The sequence below is a fragment of the Solenopsis invicta genome, chromosome 14, assembly GCF_016802725.1.
Source record: "Solenopsis invicta isolate M01_SB chromosome 14, UNIL_Sinv_3.0, whole genome shotgun sequence".
In the NCBI taxonomy this organism is placed as follows: domain Eukaryota; kingdom Metazoa; phylum Arthropoda; class Insecta; order Hymenoptera; family Formicidae; genus Solenopsis; species Solenopsis invicta.
The window spans coordinates 3,912,412-3,930,490 of NC_052677.1; the positions used below are offsets into that span (position 1 = coordinate 3,912,412).

General features: G+C 43.6%; 1 protein-coding gene across 1 annotated transcript; it reads right to left on the reverse strand.

The window, feature by feature from the left end:
- Nucleotides 1-7,563: 7,563 nt before the first annotated feature.
- On the reverse strand, nt 7,564-8,100 carry LOC105199700. The gene has a single exon (XM_011166899.1). The coding sequence runs from the start codon at nt 8,098-8,100 to the stop codon at nt 7,564-7,566; it is 537 nt and encodes a 178-aa protein (XP_011165201.1).
- Nucleotides 8,101-18,079: the final 9,979 nt, after the last annotated feature.

Here is an 18,079-nt window from a genome sequence, read left to right on the forward strand (position 1 = left end):
ATTTTAGATTAGCAGATGTTATCACAGGACAAATAAAAGATTAATGTGATCATGCTACGAAATTGTAAAATCATACATTTACTCACTAGCGGATCCTGACCTCGGTCATGGGGGGGGGGATTTTCGGCAAAATTACTTGACATTTTTCTAGGTTTCACGCTTAGCTTTTACTCCAGGATCAACGACGAGGACGTGGTGAAACTTCTGATCCTATTTTTACTTTCTTTTTAAATTTTTTTGTTTTTTTTTTAATTTTTAATTTTTTTTTAAATTTTTTAAAAGTTTTTAAATTTTTTAAATTTTAAATTTTTTAATTTTTAATTATATGTTTAATTATATGTTATTATTTTTTATTGTTGTATTTTTTATTTTATGTTTTTATTTATTTTTTTCTTTATTATTTTTTTCTGTATTATTTAAATGAGTACTTTTAAGTTTGTTTTAGCTATTTCATATAAAACATCTTCAACAGACGGCATTAAATCTGTATAAAGATTCATGAGCGCCAATCCATTTAAACGATTCTCTGAAGTTGTGCTTCGCAAATAGGTTTTCAGACGTCGTAACATCGAAAATGATCTCTTGTTTTCGCAAGTCGACACGGGTAAAGTAGCAAAAATACGTAAAATAATAAAAATATTTTCGCAAATAATTGGATTACAATTATTTAACGCATCTTCTACATTTTTTAACGGGCGTTTTAACATTTCCACTCTTTTATGCCAAATTTCATACTCATTCATCAATCCTTCTATGTTGTATTGCAAATCAGCTTCATACGTTTGAAGAATATTTTTTAAAAGATGCAAATTATGCTGGTCTAAAAGCGAAGGTGCTAATAGAAATTGAAAACTGGATAAAAGTTGTTCATGAATGAGAAATCTTTCATTCATTTCCATGATGAAATGGTCGAGAAAATTTATAAATATATTGGATTTGTAATAGGTTATTGGACTAATTGATCTTTGGATAGCAAGCCTTGGAACTTTTATTTCAATTTCATATTTCTCTGCATATGCACTAGCTTTTGCATACAAAGTTTCAAATTCAACGTCGACATTTTCTCTAATTTCGTTAACTCTTTGAGTTACAATTTTTGCATATGAAATTGCCTCGCATAAATCGATCTTAGGACTTTGTAAATATTTACAAAGATTACTGGAAAAATCGAAAACTCGATTAATTGTTAGGAGAGCTATTATAAATTCCATGCTTTTCATAGATGTCAACAAGCAAAATGCGGTAGAAGATGTCTCAGAAGAGTCCCAAGTAGAACTTATTTTGTGCAACGCGCTCAATATGTAATCAAAAAGTTCCAAAAAAATAGAGACCGAATCATGCCTTTCTGACCATCTTGTTGCGCAAAGTTGTTTCAATTTAAAATGTGTAGATTCTCGACTTAAATCAGCTTTGATTTCCTCTTGTAATAGGAAGTTTTGTTTCGCAGTATTAAAAAAGGAGCATATTTTGCTAATAATTCCCATGCAATGTTTTATTTCTTTCATTTTACAAGAGTCAGAAATTGCTAAATTTAAAACATGTGCAGTGCACATACTTTGCTAAAGGATATTTTTTCAAAATATGTGCTTTAACGCCATTAAAATTTCCACTCATAGAAGCAGCACCGTCATATCCCTGTCCTCGAATTTTCATTGGATCAAGACCTAATTCCATCACGGCTTTCAAAATGCTATTGGCTAATCCTTCTCCCGTTAAGTCGTGAATAGTGTAGAATTGTAAGAAAAGTTCTTCAATATGCATCGTTTGGTTGTTAAATATTCGAATACATAAAGACATTCGTTCGAAGTTATATCCGTAGTTTCATCCACTAAAATTGAAAAAAACCCGCTATCTTTTATTCGCGAAATCAATTTTTTCAAAATGAGTGAATTACAAACTTCAATTATTTTATTTTGTGTGGTTTTAGAAGTGTATAAAATAGTTTTGTTTTGAATCTGAAACAAGTGACATAATTCCTTATCATCTCTAATTTTAAATCTTAAGAACGCTCTAAAATTTCCGTCATTCTGTTCCGGGTTTATCTGTGGATCAATTCTACCGTCATCTCGATGACCCCTTAAAGATAAACCTTGTCGTCCACATAATAGAATTGTTTCTATTATCGGTTTTAAATATTTTCGATTTCTTTCTGCTTCTTCTTTTCTTTGTTTATTAATTTGAACGGATATCATGTCTTGTTTCTTCGTAGTAATCAAAGAAGCAGATTCGTAATCAAGCAAGGATTTCTTATGGTATTCTAAATTTTCATGACTTTTAAAGGTCTCTAGGCTTTTTTTCCAATTGCAAAATGGCTGTTTCACTAATTGCTTCAGCTCTTGGATGCCTTTTCCAGCAAATTCAGGACCAAAAATAACACAATATTTGCAAAATGCTGCATCTTTTGCCTTAGAATAAGAAAGCCATTTAAATTTATGAAGCCATGAGTATTGAAATTTTAAATTACGCAACTGTGGATTTTTTGGGAAAACAAAATTTGGATTAGGTACATAAAGATTGTTCAATGCGTCTACCTTTTGAAATATATTTATTTTTTTGTCGAGAAACATAACTATATCGTTCTCTTCAAAAAATTCCGGAACAGGAACAGAGATTGAAGTTGACAGAGAGGAAGGAGGCAAACAGGAAGCTGAAGTTGACGGAGAAGGGGTAGGAAAATTAGAAGTGGAAGAGGAAGAGGGTAAAGATGGAGGGGATTCCGAAACTGAACTTTCGTTTGGCTTTGATTTTTTTTTAAAGAAATCGACTATTGTCGTATTTCGTTTCATTTTTCTTACACAACTTAGCCAGTCGGCTACTTAGAATACGAATGAAAATGAGCGAATATACTTCTCAAAAGACTAATGCAAAAAAAAATAGATGCCGAAAAATAAATTTCGTAACACAAAGAATTTATTTTCTGTTTAACTGAATGCGATTTTTCTTATTTTCTATAAAGCGTTTAACGCAGGCTGCCAAACGGCCCAAACGTCCGGCAACGCCTGAGAACGTTGATGTGTAGATATATGTATATATGTGTGTGTGTGAAAGAGTCGTCCGTAATCGCTTGAATTTTGCATGTCGTGCACGACTATTTTAAACGCATAACAACGCATATATGCGCACGCGGCGCACGTATAAACTATATGGGGACTGTGGGACGTATACAGATACAGAGACGGAGGAGGCGAGCGCGCAGAGTGGGAGAACAGGCCCTTGAGCCGAGAGCTTGAGATTCACGACTTTCACGAGCGCCTCCGCGCAATTCGAGACTCTGCCCCCACCACGCATACAAGGAAAGAAAAGAGTGGCGCGGCGGCGGCACCTGCGACGAGCGTACCGTACGAGTGTGTGCGTGGTGATAGAATTTGGAAACTGGCATGACCGCCTCCGCTTTCCGCGTCGATATTTAGTTTTAATGTTGAAATCATTTTTTTTATTTAGATCTTTTATTTTTTAGATTTTTTAAATGAATCTAAAAAAATCGATTTTTTTAAATTTAGATTTAATTTCCAAGGGGGTTTAACCCCAAAACCCCCCCCCCCTAGAATCCGCCAGTGCATTTACTTATTACTAATGATGTAATGCAAGACACAAAGTAAAAAAGAATGAAAGGAAATACATTAAATACATTCTATGTTGGTAATAAATTATACATAGACGCATATACAAATATATACATATGTTAATATGTTGATATGTATGTATTATGTATATACATATATTATATACCGTGATTTTTACAAATCACTGTATTTAATAATTAGATACAAAAATATTTTAATACACATGTGTATTAAAATACAAAACATTTCAGAAAAACAAACACAAATAATTGATATCATTATATCAATTATTTCAAAGAAGTATACATAGTAAACTTCTCTGTGATACCATCTGCTAGTCTTAGATTTATGCAATTCGGTTTTTAAGTCAATTTTTAGTAACATTGTCAATCGATAGAATATATTTAAATATATTTGTAACTTTTTTATTTTTGCAATCTACTCTTTATTTATAAAGTTATAGTAATTTTAAAACACAGTCGAGAGTCTGATCATTTGAACGCTCCGGAATTGCCCGAGATTATCCGAACTCGAAAATGACGTCACGATGTTGTTGCCGAAAACATAGTATGTATGCACATAGTACTTAGTACAGCTGTATGCTCAATTTTTATTTAATTTGAACTGCTGTATTGTTATTACAACACATAAACATGAATTATCGATGGTGTTTTGTGTTGTTGTGCAAAAATATTACGAAAAGTGCACCCGCTAAAGTATTTGTGACAGTACTACGCGAAGAAGTAATAAGGTAGTTGTGGTTTCGATTGGCTCGACGTCCGCATGAATCAACAAAATCGAATTATTTTTGTTGTGATGATCATTTTGTTGTAAATATTCAATATAAAACCATTATTTCCATTAGTATCTATATTTCTAAAGTTTTGAGGCTAGGTTATGAGAATAGTATCTCAGAATGATATGTTGTACAAATAATTCTTTAGTTGATATTTTCTAACTAAAAGATGACATGGAAAATTATATTTGTTTCTCTTCAATGGGTGAGCCTATAAAAATGAAATCTGGAGTTATGCCACATATTTTTTCCTGTCAACTCGATAGAGAGCGAATTGCAAATTATTCCTTTCATCTTACTGACAATGAGATACGAAAGAGGTTACTGATATTTTGGCTGCAGTATACTCTTCGTTTGATGTTAGAAATAAATGAACTTACATTGCAGCTTTTGCATTTCTTAACTTCAGCAGCGTTGAATTTGTCATTTTCCTTAATAAATTTACAAACTATAAATACGTCTATTTTAAACAAATTTGTTAAATCAGCTTTAATAAAACCTGATTCTAAAATATTTGCTATATTTGAAACTACTTTTTGTTTATAATTTAATAATAATAATTGTGCGAAACTATCACACAGCAGAAGGCTCGAAGCACGCGGAAAAGGAACAACATCGTGACGTCACACCAATAGCGATGCGTTATCATTCATTTGAATTTCTATAAATATTTGAACTTTATTATTAAAAAAATATAAACAAACTAACTGATTTTATTTTAATAAATCGTTATCATAGTACTTATATTTTGATAAAACAATTAAATTTTCCAATTCAAAAATTTATTTACGAACCCAATTATATTATGCTACGGGTTACGCTAAAAATAGTTTCTTGAGAAGTAAGTAATGAGTAATAAAAAATAATAAGAAGTTTGTTTTAAGACTAATTTCGAGTATTAACAATGAAAACGTGGTATTTTTATTGTTAATTTATTACAGAATCGTAAGCATGGGTTCTCAGTAAGAGAAATCGAAGAAATCGAATTTCGTCGATTACAGCGCCATCTATCATGAATCAAGAAAAATGTTTAAGACAAATTGTATGTGTTTTTAGCCAAAGATTCCGACTATGCAATAAAAAATAGGAGTTCCCATTTAAGATTTCAAACTTGCCCCCCCTCACTGCCCAGGGGGAAGGGTAGGGGGGCTGATTTTAACATCATTGTACGTCCCCCTCGAAATGACGAAATTTTGATTCTAAACATTTTTTCGTAGTGTGCTTATTTTTCGAGTTATTTTGCTGCCTAAGTTAAAATGGGTCAACCTGTATATATATATTGTAACGACCGTACTTTGCGCACGGACTGTTGGCGGTGCGGGAACGGGCGCGAAAGGTCGCCTGGAGGAATTAGACGTGTGTTTTAAGTTGGTAGATACACATACGTTTATTTCATGCGGTTAGGTTTACATCAATTCGGTACATTCATGGTTGTGGTTACTAGTACGCAGTACTAGTAGCGGTACGAGGCTCTAGAAATCCGGAGACGCGATCAGGCTGTGATCGAGACGCGGATCTTAATTAGCCAACTAGACGCGCGGACGGACGTGACACAGAGATTCGGAACTTATCGATATATACAAGCTTGGCATACGCGGTATGGGAATCTATTTACAAACGCTTGGGCATCTATTTACGCAGGTTTCGGCGAGCGCACTTGTCGCGCTAGACGCGGTTCGCGGAATTACCTCGGGTGTTTTTCTTCGAATCGCGGCGGCCTTGCTATTGTGGCCGTGACGCTCGTGTAAGACGCGGTGCGTGGTGCGGTGAGCGCGGCGCGTACACGGATCCGTGCGTTGTTGTCGGTTTGTCGCGTGGCCCGTCGCGAGGCGGTTAATGCGAGTGATCGCCGGAGGACACCCCCTCACGCCAAGTGCGCTTGGTGGAGGCACGGAGCACCGTACCCCCTTATGTGAGGTGGCGTCGAACTCGGGAGGCTTATCGGATGGAAGTCGCCTTCACGTCAAGTGACTTGACCAAGTTCTTCTTGAGCCCAGGTCGACGAGTCGGGAAACGAAGCTAGGATCGAAGGCGGAAGCGGTTGCTAGCTAAGTGGCTTAGCAGAGACCGAGGCGCTCGATCTCGATGGCAACCTAGGATTCCTAGTCGGCGGACCGGCCAGAAGTGGATAAGGCCCTGCCTCCCGCAAACGTCGCCTTATACGAGTATACCCAAAGATTGTGGCAAGGGGATGTGCGGCGTGTTACGGCGGAGCGGTCTGGCGGCAGCATCCCCGCCACTCGATCTCGGGTCTCTTGCTTCGAACCACGCGCGCAGAGCGTGGCTGCGGACGGCGCGGGAACGAGAGTGCGTGCGCGCGAAGACGAGAGCGCGGGAGCGATCGCTCGTTCGCTCTGTTATGCTAATTATTTATTAGGCGCTATGCGCCGCTAATTACCGTCCGGCGGATGTTCGGCCGGACGGTTCGGACGGTTAGGTGATCCGGGGGGTCGGAAGGCGGTTCGTTACACCACCCCCTCATTTAATAAGGCCTAAACATAGAGGCCTACTGCCCGTGTTTATCGTTGGTGGTGTTCGGTTCGGGTCTTCCGGGTCGTGGATAGGATTTCTCCTTACAGGACCGTAATTTGCCGGTCCTGTCGAAGCGCAGGTGCCAGCGTCTATCCCCGATGCGAGGTTTATATTCGCGGGCGGAATGTACCGCAAAGTGGGGTACCTGTACGACGACCCCGGGTTCCACCTCCACCGGGATGTCAGGTGGCGGAAGCGGTCCCACGACCTTCAGCGGGGTAGGCGTACTCCTGGGTGGTGGCGGTGGCGGCGGTGTGACCCGTGGAGTTGGCCGGGGCACTTCCTGCGTTAGCCACGTGAATTTCTCCCGTCGCCGCCGATCGGAAAGTTGATTCAACCGTCCGCGGCGGACCCCGACGGTGGCGGGCGGTCTCCGGGTGTTCGGGAGGACCTCCGGGCGGCTGTCGGTCGTCGTGATGCGGTAGCCGGCGGTAGCACGGGTCGGCTTACTCCGTCCATTTCGGGCTTTGCCGTACGCTTCGGCGGTGGTCTCTCCTAGCCATGCGTCGATCGCTGCCAGAATATCGTTCTCGCGTTCCATGGTGCGTCGCGAAATGAGCGGGTCGGTGCTCGGTAGCCGTCGTGCCACCTCTCTGTCGTCGCTTGTTGACGCCTCTCAGGAATTTGGCGGTTGCGGTCGTCGAGATTTATTCGTCTTTTTGTTTATCGCGCTTACTCGGTGTCGGAGTCAGATTCGCTCTCTTCTCCTTCGGCGTCCGGGGGAGGGGTGGGCTTCAATTCTTGAATGTGTACGTGTCGGTACCATTTCCCCCCCGCGCTTCGGAGGTCTACAATGACTGGCAAGATTATTCGTCGCACTTGTAAGGGTCCTAGGAATTTCGGCGCGAGTTTTGCGTTAAAGGCGTCTGCGCGGCGGGACAGGGGGTGTTCGCGCTTCCAGACCCACTCCCCTACTTGTGGTCGCCACTCGCGGCGGCGTAGATTATAATATTTTCCTTGGCGCTGAAAAGCGCGCGCGAGTTGGATTCGGACGATTTCGAACGCGTCTTGTAGCCGGTGCTGTAGCACGTGCGGTGCGCGTGGTTCGCCGTGACGCTCTCGTTCCTCGGGTTGCCGCAAATCGTGATCGTGATTCAAGAACGCCGGCGTATGCCCCGTCGCGTCGTGGGTTGCGGTGTAGGCAAACTGCAACTCGGCGAGATGGCCATCCCATTTGCGGTGGTCGTGATTGACGTATTGACTGATCATGGTCTTGATTGTTCGGTTCGTACGCTCGACCGGGTTGCAGTGTGGGGCATACGTCGGCGTTAAGTGTTTGATTTGGAGCGCTCGCAGTAGCTGGGTCAGGGAAGCCGAGCGGAGTTGCGTGCCGTTGTCCCATTAGACTTCCTCGGGGCAGCCGTGGCGCAGAACAACGGCTTCGGTTATTGCAGATACGACGTTGGCGGCGGTCGCGCGACGTAGTGCGCGCATCTCCAACCACTTCGTAAAACGGTCCTGCATCGTGAGCAGCCACGTGTTACCCTTATTCGAGCGGGGCAGCGGACCGACTAGGTCAATCGTGACGTACTGCTACGGTTGCGTTACCGCAGTCGGGTGCATCAGACCGGCTGGTCTGCGCTGATCCGGTTTGTGTCCGAGGCACGTCCGGCACTGTCGGACGTAGCGCGCGATCTCCCGGAACATGCCGGGCCAATAGTATTGGCGTGCGATGCGGGAGATCGTCTTGGCGATATCGAGATGCCCCGCGGTCGGCGCGTCGTGGTACCTCGCGAGAATTTCAGCGCGGTTTTCTCGCGGAACGCACTCCTTCCTTTGAGTGTCGCTGGGCGTTTTGGTAAAATCCAGGTCGTGTAGTACGTGACGATATAGTCGGTCGTTCTCTATCCGGAAGTCGGGGGCGTCGGCGGGGGTGTTTCGCGCGATCTCCAGCCAACGCTACTACCAGGTACAAGCCGTTCGCAAGGCGGTGTTACTGCGGGATAGCGCGTCCGCGACCTTGTTGAGCGTCCCCGTGCGGTACTGGATCTTGAAGTCGTACTGCCTGAGCTCAAACGCCCAGCGACCTATGCGACCGGTCGGGGAGTCTAGGGTCTGCAGCCACTTCAAGGATTGGTGATCGGTTATCACCTTGAAGTGGTATCCCTCTAAGTATTCCCTCATATGCCGTATCCCCCATAGCACGGCGAGACATTTCAGTTCGGTTGCGCTGTATCTGCGCTCGGCGGGGTTGAGTGTGACTCGCGTAGGCGATGACGCGCTCGCCCTCGGAAAAGTATTGCGTCAGCACTGCCCCCAAGCCGATCGCGCTCGCGTCCGTCTGCAGCACAAACGTCCGGCCGAAATTCGGGCAGACGAGTACCGGTGCGGATGTGAGCGTGCGTTTCAGCTGTTCAAACGTCTCTTGCTCGGTTTTGCCCCATGTCCAGCATGCGTTTTTCCGTGTCAGCGCGGTGAGCGGCACGGCGACGGTTGCGAAGTCCTGGATAAAGCGGCGGTACCAAGACGCTAACCCGAGGAACTGGCGGACCTGCCGTACGGTCTGCGGTGCGGGCCAGTTTACGATCGCGGCCATTTTATCGGGGTCGGTCCAAATGCCCTGCCGGTTGACGATGTGACCCAGATATTTCAGACGGTCGGTGCAGAATCGGCATTTTTCGGGGTTTATTCTCAACCGTGCCTCTCGGAGCCGGTGGAAGACTTCGCGGAGCGTGGCCAGGTGCTCGTCGAAGGAGCGACTAACGACGATGATGTCGTCCAGATATACGAGGACGCGCGGCTCGAGTTCGGGACCGAGTACGGAATCCAGCAAGCGCTGGAACGTGGCGGGGGCGGAGTGTAGCCCAAACGGCTTTACGGTGAACTGCGTCAACCCCCGGCCCGGTACGGTAAACGCGGTGATGGGGCAGCTTTCGGATGCCAGGGGCACCTGCCAATACCCGCTCTTAAGGTCGAGTGTCGACAGGTACTGCGCGCCCCTCAGTTTATCTAGCGTGGCCGGTATCTGCGGCAGAGGGTACGCGTCACGTTCCGTGACGTTGTTGACGCGCCGGAAGATGCAGAACCGCGGCTTCCCGTCCTTTTTCTTGACAATGACTTTGGGCGAGCTCCAAGCGCTTTGAGATCGATCAATGACTATGTCGCGCAACATTTCGTCGACCTCGCGGTCAATTATTGCCTGTACGGCCGGATTTCGGGGGCGGTATCTTTGCTTGATCGGTGCGTGGTTATCTTTCACGCGTATTTTGTGCTGCACACGGTCGGTCGGTCCCCGTATGCGCTCGAAGAGCGGTAATTCCTCTGCGAGGAATGTGCGTAGTCGGTCGGCCTCGTCGGTGTCGGAGCTTGCGGACTGACCGGTAGTGTGTCGGTTGTGTCGGCGCGCGGAACCACAGACGTGGTCGTCGGCGGGCGGTTTTGTATAAGCGGCGGTGGCGGAATTGTCATGCGGGCGCGTGCCATGACGTCGACCCCGAATATCATGGCGACGTCCAGCCCCGGCATGACTTGAAACCCGTGCTCGAATTCGTGTCCAGGCAAGCGGATCGGAAGCACGAGATATCCGCGGATGGGCTCGCTCGCCCCGTTGGCGAGATACACGCGTCCGGTCGCTGGTCGCCGCTTGTAGCCCAGTCGCTCAAGACGGTCGGCGACGGCTAGGCTGATGAAGGACGCTTCGGAACTGGAGTCCAACAGGGCGGTGAGCTCGGTGCCTCCGATGGCGAGGCGTATGTGCGGCCGCGGGGTGAAGTTTATACGGAGGACCGGGGCTCGGCGGTCTAGTCCCCGGTCCCGGATGCGTTTTCCGGCAGCAGATGACAATCCCGCGTGAACACGCCATTCCTGCCGTACTGGAAACAGAATTTTTTTGCGGGTCGGCGGCAGTCGAAGCGAGTGTGCCTACGCTGCTTGCAGCGTCAGCAGCACTTGCTCTTCTCGTATGCGGCGGCGGCGTTACTCGCGGGCGGTTTAGGAGCGGGCTGACGCTCGCGAGTCTGCGCTTGTATTGCTTCGAACTCCTCGGCGTCGCGTAGGAGCTCGGCGGTGCGGCGTATTTGCTCGCGCTGGACGTATAGTTTGTAGCGAGGGTGAAGGTTCTCATAGAGGAGGTCGAGTTGTTCCTTCTCTGTGTACCCCCCGGCGCGGCGCATCATAGTCAGTACGTCCGTGGCGTATTTTCGGTACGGCTCTTCGTTACCCTGCACGCGCGACTGGATGTCGCTGCAACTTCGCAGCGTATCGGCGCGGTAAGTAGTACGCGCGGTAAGTCCTCCGCAAACGCGTCCCATTAGCCTCAGGCGGAATGGTTGTTACGGTACCACAACAGGGCGTCGCCGCGCAGCATCTCGGGAGGCCGCGGAGTAATTGCGAACCCGTAAAACCATACACGTCTCGCAGTTCCTCCACGCGTTCGAGGAACGAGATGGGGTCCTTGCCGTCGAAATGGCATCCCCACTTCCTAATTTGACTAATTGATTTCACGCGGTTCTCCTTGGTCGCGGCGGAGTCGGTCAGGTTGATGCGTGTTTCGGATAGAGTCGGCATGTCGATGTCGTGGCTGTACTCCGGTTGCAGGACGCAATACTCGCTTAAGCGGTGGCGGAGCTGCTCGACGGTGCCGGCGGTATCGAGCTCGAGTCGGTGTAGCTGGCGGATTAAAAGTTCACGGCCGAGGCGGTAAATCCAGCTGCGTGGCATTCCCGGCGCGGTCTAATTCCTCCCGATCTAGATCGGTCCCTGTTCGGGCGCCATGTAACGACCGTACTTCGCGCACGGACTGGCGGTGCGGGAACGGGCGCGAAAGGTCGCTTGGAGGAATTAGACGTGTGTTTTAAGTTGGTAGATACACATACGTTTATTTCACGCGGTTAGGCTTACATCAATTCGGTACATTCACGGTTGTGGTTACTAGTACGCAGTACTAATAGCGGTACGAGGCTTTAGAAATCCGTAGACGCGATCAGGCGGTGATCGAGACGCGGATCTTAATTAGCCAACTAGACGCGCGGACGGACGTGACACAGAGATTCGGAACTTATCGATATATACAAGCTTGGCATACGCGGTATGGGAATCTATTTACAAACGCTTGGGCATATGCGGTACGGGAATCTATTTATACAGGTTTCGGCGAGCGCACCTGTCGCCCGAGACGCGGTTCGCGGAATTACTTCGGGTGTTTTTCTCCGAATTGCGGCGGCCGTGCTATTGTGGCCGTGACGCTCGTGTGAGACGCGATGCGTAGTGCGGTGAGCGCGGCGCACGGATCCGTGCGTTGTTGTCGGTTTGTTGCGCGGCCCGTCGCGAGGCGGTTAATACCGCGAGTGATCGCCGGAGGACACCCCCTCACGCCAAGTGCGCTTGGTGGAGGCACGGAGCACCGTACCCCCTTACGTGAGGTGGCGTCGGACTCGGGAGGCTTATCGGATGGAAGTTGCCTTCACGTCAAGTGACTTGACAGGGCCCAAGTTCTTCTTGAGCCCAGGTCGACGAGTCGGAAAACGGAGCTAGAATCGGAGGCGGAAGCGGTTGCTAACTAAGTGGCTTAGCAGAGACCGAGGCGCTCGATCTCGATGGCAACCTAGGACTCCTAGTCGGCGGACCGGCCAAAAGCGGATAAGGTTCGCCTCCGGCAAACGTCGCCTTATATACCCGAGGATTGTGGCAAGGGGATGTTCGGCGTGTTTCGGCGGAGCGGTCCGTCGGCAGCATCTCCGCCACTCGATTTCGGGTCTCTCGCTTCGGTCTCTCGCGCGCAGAGCGTGGCTGCGGACGGCACGGGAACGAGAGCGCGTGCGCGCGAAGACGAGAGCGCGAGAGCGATCGCTCGTTCGCTCTGTTATGCTAACATTTATTAGGCGCTATGCGCCGCTAATTGCCGTCCGGCGGATGTTCGGCCGGACGATTATGACGGTTAGGCGGTCCGGGGGGGTCGGAAGGCGGTTCGTTACAATATATATATATATTTTCCTTTCTTGATATTCTTTCATTCATTAGATATTTCTAGAATTTATATCTTTTAAATATAAATTACAAAAATATTACAATAAAATCATCATAAACGAATTGTCTTTACTTTATTATTATTTTTACTTGTTTTTTATAATAAAAATTACTACTAATATAAGAACAGTCTTAAAATACAAATTATTGTTTTCAAAATATGTCAAGTATTTTTTAAAATTACATTTATATAATAGATTTATTTTTATATTTATCTTTATATGTTTTAAATTACAATGTAATTTAAATTTTTTATAGAAAATTGATAAATGATGAATGTTTAATGCTTTTTGCGTTTACCATTGGCCTGGCCAGTTTATTGTTATTGAGAAACTTGTGTAGTGAGAATTAAGCACGTGTAGCGTCTCGTGACTTATTCGGCGTTCTTCAATCTTGTCTTCAGTCTTCACTCTATTGTCAGCCGCGAATGAGTGCAAGTTGGTGCAAAAGAAATTGGCATACATAAGGATAAGTAGAATTATACTTGTAGAAAAACATATACATTTAATACGACTAAAGACATATAAACAAAAATTACCATGTTTTATAATGTGTAGTATACCCCATAACTTACAACTGCAAAACGCTTGAAAAAGAAAGCAAAAGAAATCCGTTAATCTCAACAGCGATTAAATACGCGTTAAGTGAATTGCCAAAAGATGAAAAAAAAATGTCAAAGGAATTAAAAAGTATTTTTAATAAGAGATTAGAATTATCGGTATAAAAGGGATGTCTATTCTGGGGCTTAAGAGCGGTGATACCAGAACGCATGAGAAAATTAATATTAAAAGAACTTCAGGCTGCTCATTTAGGCATAGTTAAAATTAAGATGTTTGCTTGATCATACGTCTGGTGGCCAGGAATTGATAATGACATTGAAAAGCTAGTCAGAGGATGTAACATTTGTTTGATTGAAAAAAAAAACCGCCTCATACTCTATTGACAACCTGGCCATATCCAGACAAAGCATGGTCGAGAATCCATTGTGACTTTGCAGAGTTATTTGGTAAAACGTACTTACTAGTGATAGACGCGCATTCAAAATGGCCAGAAATTATTAACTTTAATAATAATACGAAAGCGTACAGATTGATAGAGGAATTTAAACTGTTGTTCGTAAGACACGGGTTCCCGCTACACTGTGTTATAAATGGAGGCCCGCAATTTAGAAGCGAAGAATTTCAAAGGTTTCTGCGCGAAAATGGAGTAAAACATTCATTTAGTCCACCCCACCACCCGGCGACAAACGGGGTTGCGGAAAATATTGTTCAAACGTTCAAAGATAAAGTGAAAAAAATTGTTAAAGGGGGAGAAAGTGTAGGTAACGCGATCAACATGTTTCTTTTCGATTACAGAAGTATCGAGCACTGTACAACCGATGGGAGCCCTGCTCAGCTAATGTTTAAGCGTGAACTACGGACAAGATTTGATTCACTACGTCCTACGCTGAGTGAAACAGTTGATTAGCGGCAGCGTGCACAAATAGTAGCGATAGCAGGTAGTAGGAAAACTGATTTCAAACCAGGCGACAAAGTAGTTATCGATGACTATAGCGTAAGATCAGACAAGCGTGTGGAAGGAGAAATTGTAAAGCAAACGTCGCCGTCCACTTTCGTAGTCAAGGATAAAAACGATACCTTGCAAAAGCGACACGCCGATCAGATGATCAAGAGGGATTTCTACTAAACGGCGGCGCTCTCCTCATTTGAACAAAAACAACACTTAAAGAGGCGGGAAAGTTGTAGTATACGCGGCGCGAGCGGCGACGCTGCGTAGCATCGGTACGCGCAGGTGGGGGAAAAAAAGAAGGAAGCGAGCGAGGTCAAGCACGCGGATCGCCGCGTCTCTCGTATAATAGTTTATTTAGTTGTATGTAGCCATTTACGGTAATAAATATCCTGAGATTATTGTACTACTGCGTTGAGTGATTTCTTAGAGCCTAAAGACATTACATAATGTAATGCAGTTTTTTGATTGAACATAATTCTTGCTTTTCCTTTACTAATTAGAGACTTGTTTACTTTAAAAGTAAGATAAGTTTTCTGAGTAAAAACAATTACAAAACTGAGAAAAATACTGTATCACATTTTGAAATATGAAATATTTTATTTAATATATTTCTGGTTGTTCTAAATCTAATTCTTCTCATAATTCTTTCTCCTTTCAAGCGAGTAAATTTTATGTTTATGTTTATCCGACCAAAAATTTGAGTTAGTCGACATTGTGTTTATGTATTGTGTTGTGTATTGTGTGTGTCGACGGGTAGATATAAAACATGTATGGCTCACTTGTTCGAAAGATAGAAATGTATCATGTTTTGAAATGTAATGTAGTATTTTTCTTATTTCTGTAGTTGTTCTTATACAAAAAACATATTATTTTCTAAGTTTCTAATTATTAAAAAAATGTAAGGAAAAACGAGAATCTATTATGTATACTTTTTCTGAAATTACATTACATTTTGAAACATGAATAATTTTACTGTTACTTATTGCTTAATGTAAAAAAAAGTAATGTTGTTTGTGTTTCACACACACACACACACGCACGCACGCACGCATGCACGCACGCACACACACACACACACACACACACACACACACACGCACGCACGCACACGCACACGCACACGCACGCACACACACGCGCACGCACACACACACACACACACACACACACACATACACACACACACACACACACTCACACCTCCACACTTACATACATTCATTTATTCACTCTCACTTGCTTACTTAGCTAGTATTAATGTTTTTAAGGATAATTTTATTTATTTTTTTTTATATTATTAAAAGGACAATCAAGAAGGGAACCGCCAACATTTATACTGCCAATGGCGACAACAACAACGACGACAGTGGATTTGACGACGACGACGACGCTGTCGACGGGAAATCCAACGCCGACGACGGCGGTGGATCCGACGGCAATGTCGACGCCGTCGACGATAAATCTAACGCCAACCACGGTAGTGGATCCAACGGCGAAAACGACGCCGATGACGGTTAATCCAATGCCAACGACGGTAGTTGATTCAACGGCGATGACAACGCCGTCAGCGGCTAATCCAACGCCGACAATGATAACATTAAGTGTAAGTAATTTTTAGAATATAATGTTAAATACAGTTTTAAATACAGTATTTTTTTAGAACATTTTAATATTATTGCTACTTTACTTATTTTTTTATGTTTTTGTTTTAGAGAGAAAAACTTGAAAAATTAATAGCTAATGCAATTTCAGCAGCAAGAAGACGGGGTGGACGGGGTGGACGGGGCGGATGAGGTGAACGGGGTGGACGGGGTGAACGTAGGACGGGGACGGAAAAGAGGAAGAATTATTAACAATATATATCAAAGTCAGCAGAACATATAAGTCAAATGCCTTGCTTTAAAGGCTTAGTCCTAACTATAAAAGCTATTCTTGCAGTTTATAAAAATCTTTCAAATAAATATGAAGGATTTGAGCTTGCGATAGGATTATGTAATCAAGACTCAGTAAAACATTTATTTTTAAAATTAAGACAACGTGGAAGATTTAATCCTAATCTAACGGCAAGAATGATCCGATTATCCATCAGACATATACTTTCCACGGGAAGTGCGCCTATTCAGGCGAGTGATAAAGGCAATGTTCAATGTCCAGAAACTGAAACTCTTATAAATCAACCAAGTCAACTCGTAAAAAGAGTTAAAAATTCAATGAATATTAATGCAGTAAATACAAGCAATACTGATGTAGAATATGATGAACCCGAAAGCGAATTGCTTACAAAAGATGTGAATATTCTTCTTAAAGAATGTGATATTGAAGAAATCGAAAGTATAAATCCACTTGACAGCAGTTATGATGAAAATGCTATTGTATTTTTTGCTGGTTTTATAGCGTGACAAAGTATTGCAAAAAGCAATTGTGAACATTGTCGCCATGATATGATGAAACCTGGATGAATCAACAGCAAATAAGAAATATATAGAATATCGAGAATATCCAAATGAAGATGAAAATGCTCTAACAGTGACAAAATTAGTACGCCTGACAACTTTGTTTACAAATATAATGAAAACACAGTTAATGGCATTTAATCGTATCTGGCAACATTATTGGGAATCTACACAGATTTTTGAAAAGATTGTGATTGAATGTATATACGCAACAAATAAAATACATCCAGAGTGGCTAGATAAAAATCAAAAATATTATAATCATCGGATACAAGCTTTAAAATGATTACTATAAAATTATATTCTCGTACGAGGTATAATAATCGTGCTGCAAAAATAAGTAATTAACCTTGTCACAAAAAAGTTAAAAGTAAATTTTTAAACCAGTAAAACACTAATTAATATTAATAAAAAAAAGATAAGACAATAAAAATAATATAAAACAAAAACTGAAGCTAAAAAAAATTAAATATTAGGAGTATATAGTAAATAAGTTTCCGTTTCACAAAAAATGGCGCCACTAGTATATTATAGTTGAAATTGTCTGTTGTAAAACGTTATATCGTAAGGTTGGACATTTGGCAACAACATAACCTTAAAATATTAGCGATTTTGTATCAGGATCATATATCTTTTTTCGTGCGAAAATGTCGAGTTTTGAGTCGAATAAATGTCATTTGCGGGAGCTTTTAATTTACTTCTTTAATTTGAAGAAATCTGCAGCCGAGGCGCATCGATTGCTTGTAGAGGCATATGGTGAGGCTGCCTTAAGTGAGAGAAGTTGCCGTGAGTGGTTTCACAAGTTTAAGAACGGTGAATTTGACGTCGAAGACAAAGAACGTAGCGGAAGGCCGAAAGTGTACGAAGACGCGGAATTGGAAACATTACTAGATGAAGATTCGTGCCAAACGTAAGAAGCACTTGCACTTACATTAGGAGTGACTTAACCAGCAATTTCACATCGCTTAAAATCATTAGGAATGATTCAAAAACAAGGAAACTGAGTTCCATATGAACTGAAGCCGAGAAACGTTGAACGCCGATTTTTCACATGTAAAATGCTGCTTGTCAGGCATAAACAAAAAGGTTTATTGCATCGTATAGACACTGGTGATGAAAAATGGATCCACTACGACAACCCAAAGAAGAAAAAATCATGGGGACCACTTGGCCATGCTTCAACATCGACAGCCAAGCCGAACATTCATGGAAAAAAGCTCATGTTGTGTATTTGGTGGGATCAGCTTGGTGTCGTGTATTAT

Excerpts from the sequence above, each read along its gene's own strand:
- LOC105199700 (XM_011166899.1), bottom strand. The coding sequence starts at position 8,100 with ATGATCAGTCAATACGTCAATCACGACCACCGCAAATGGGATGGCCAT.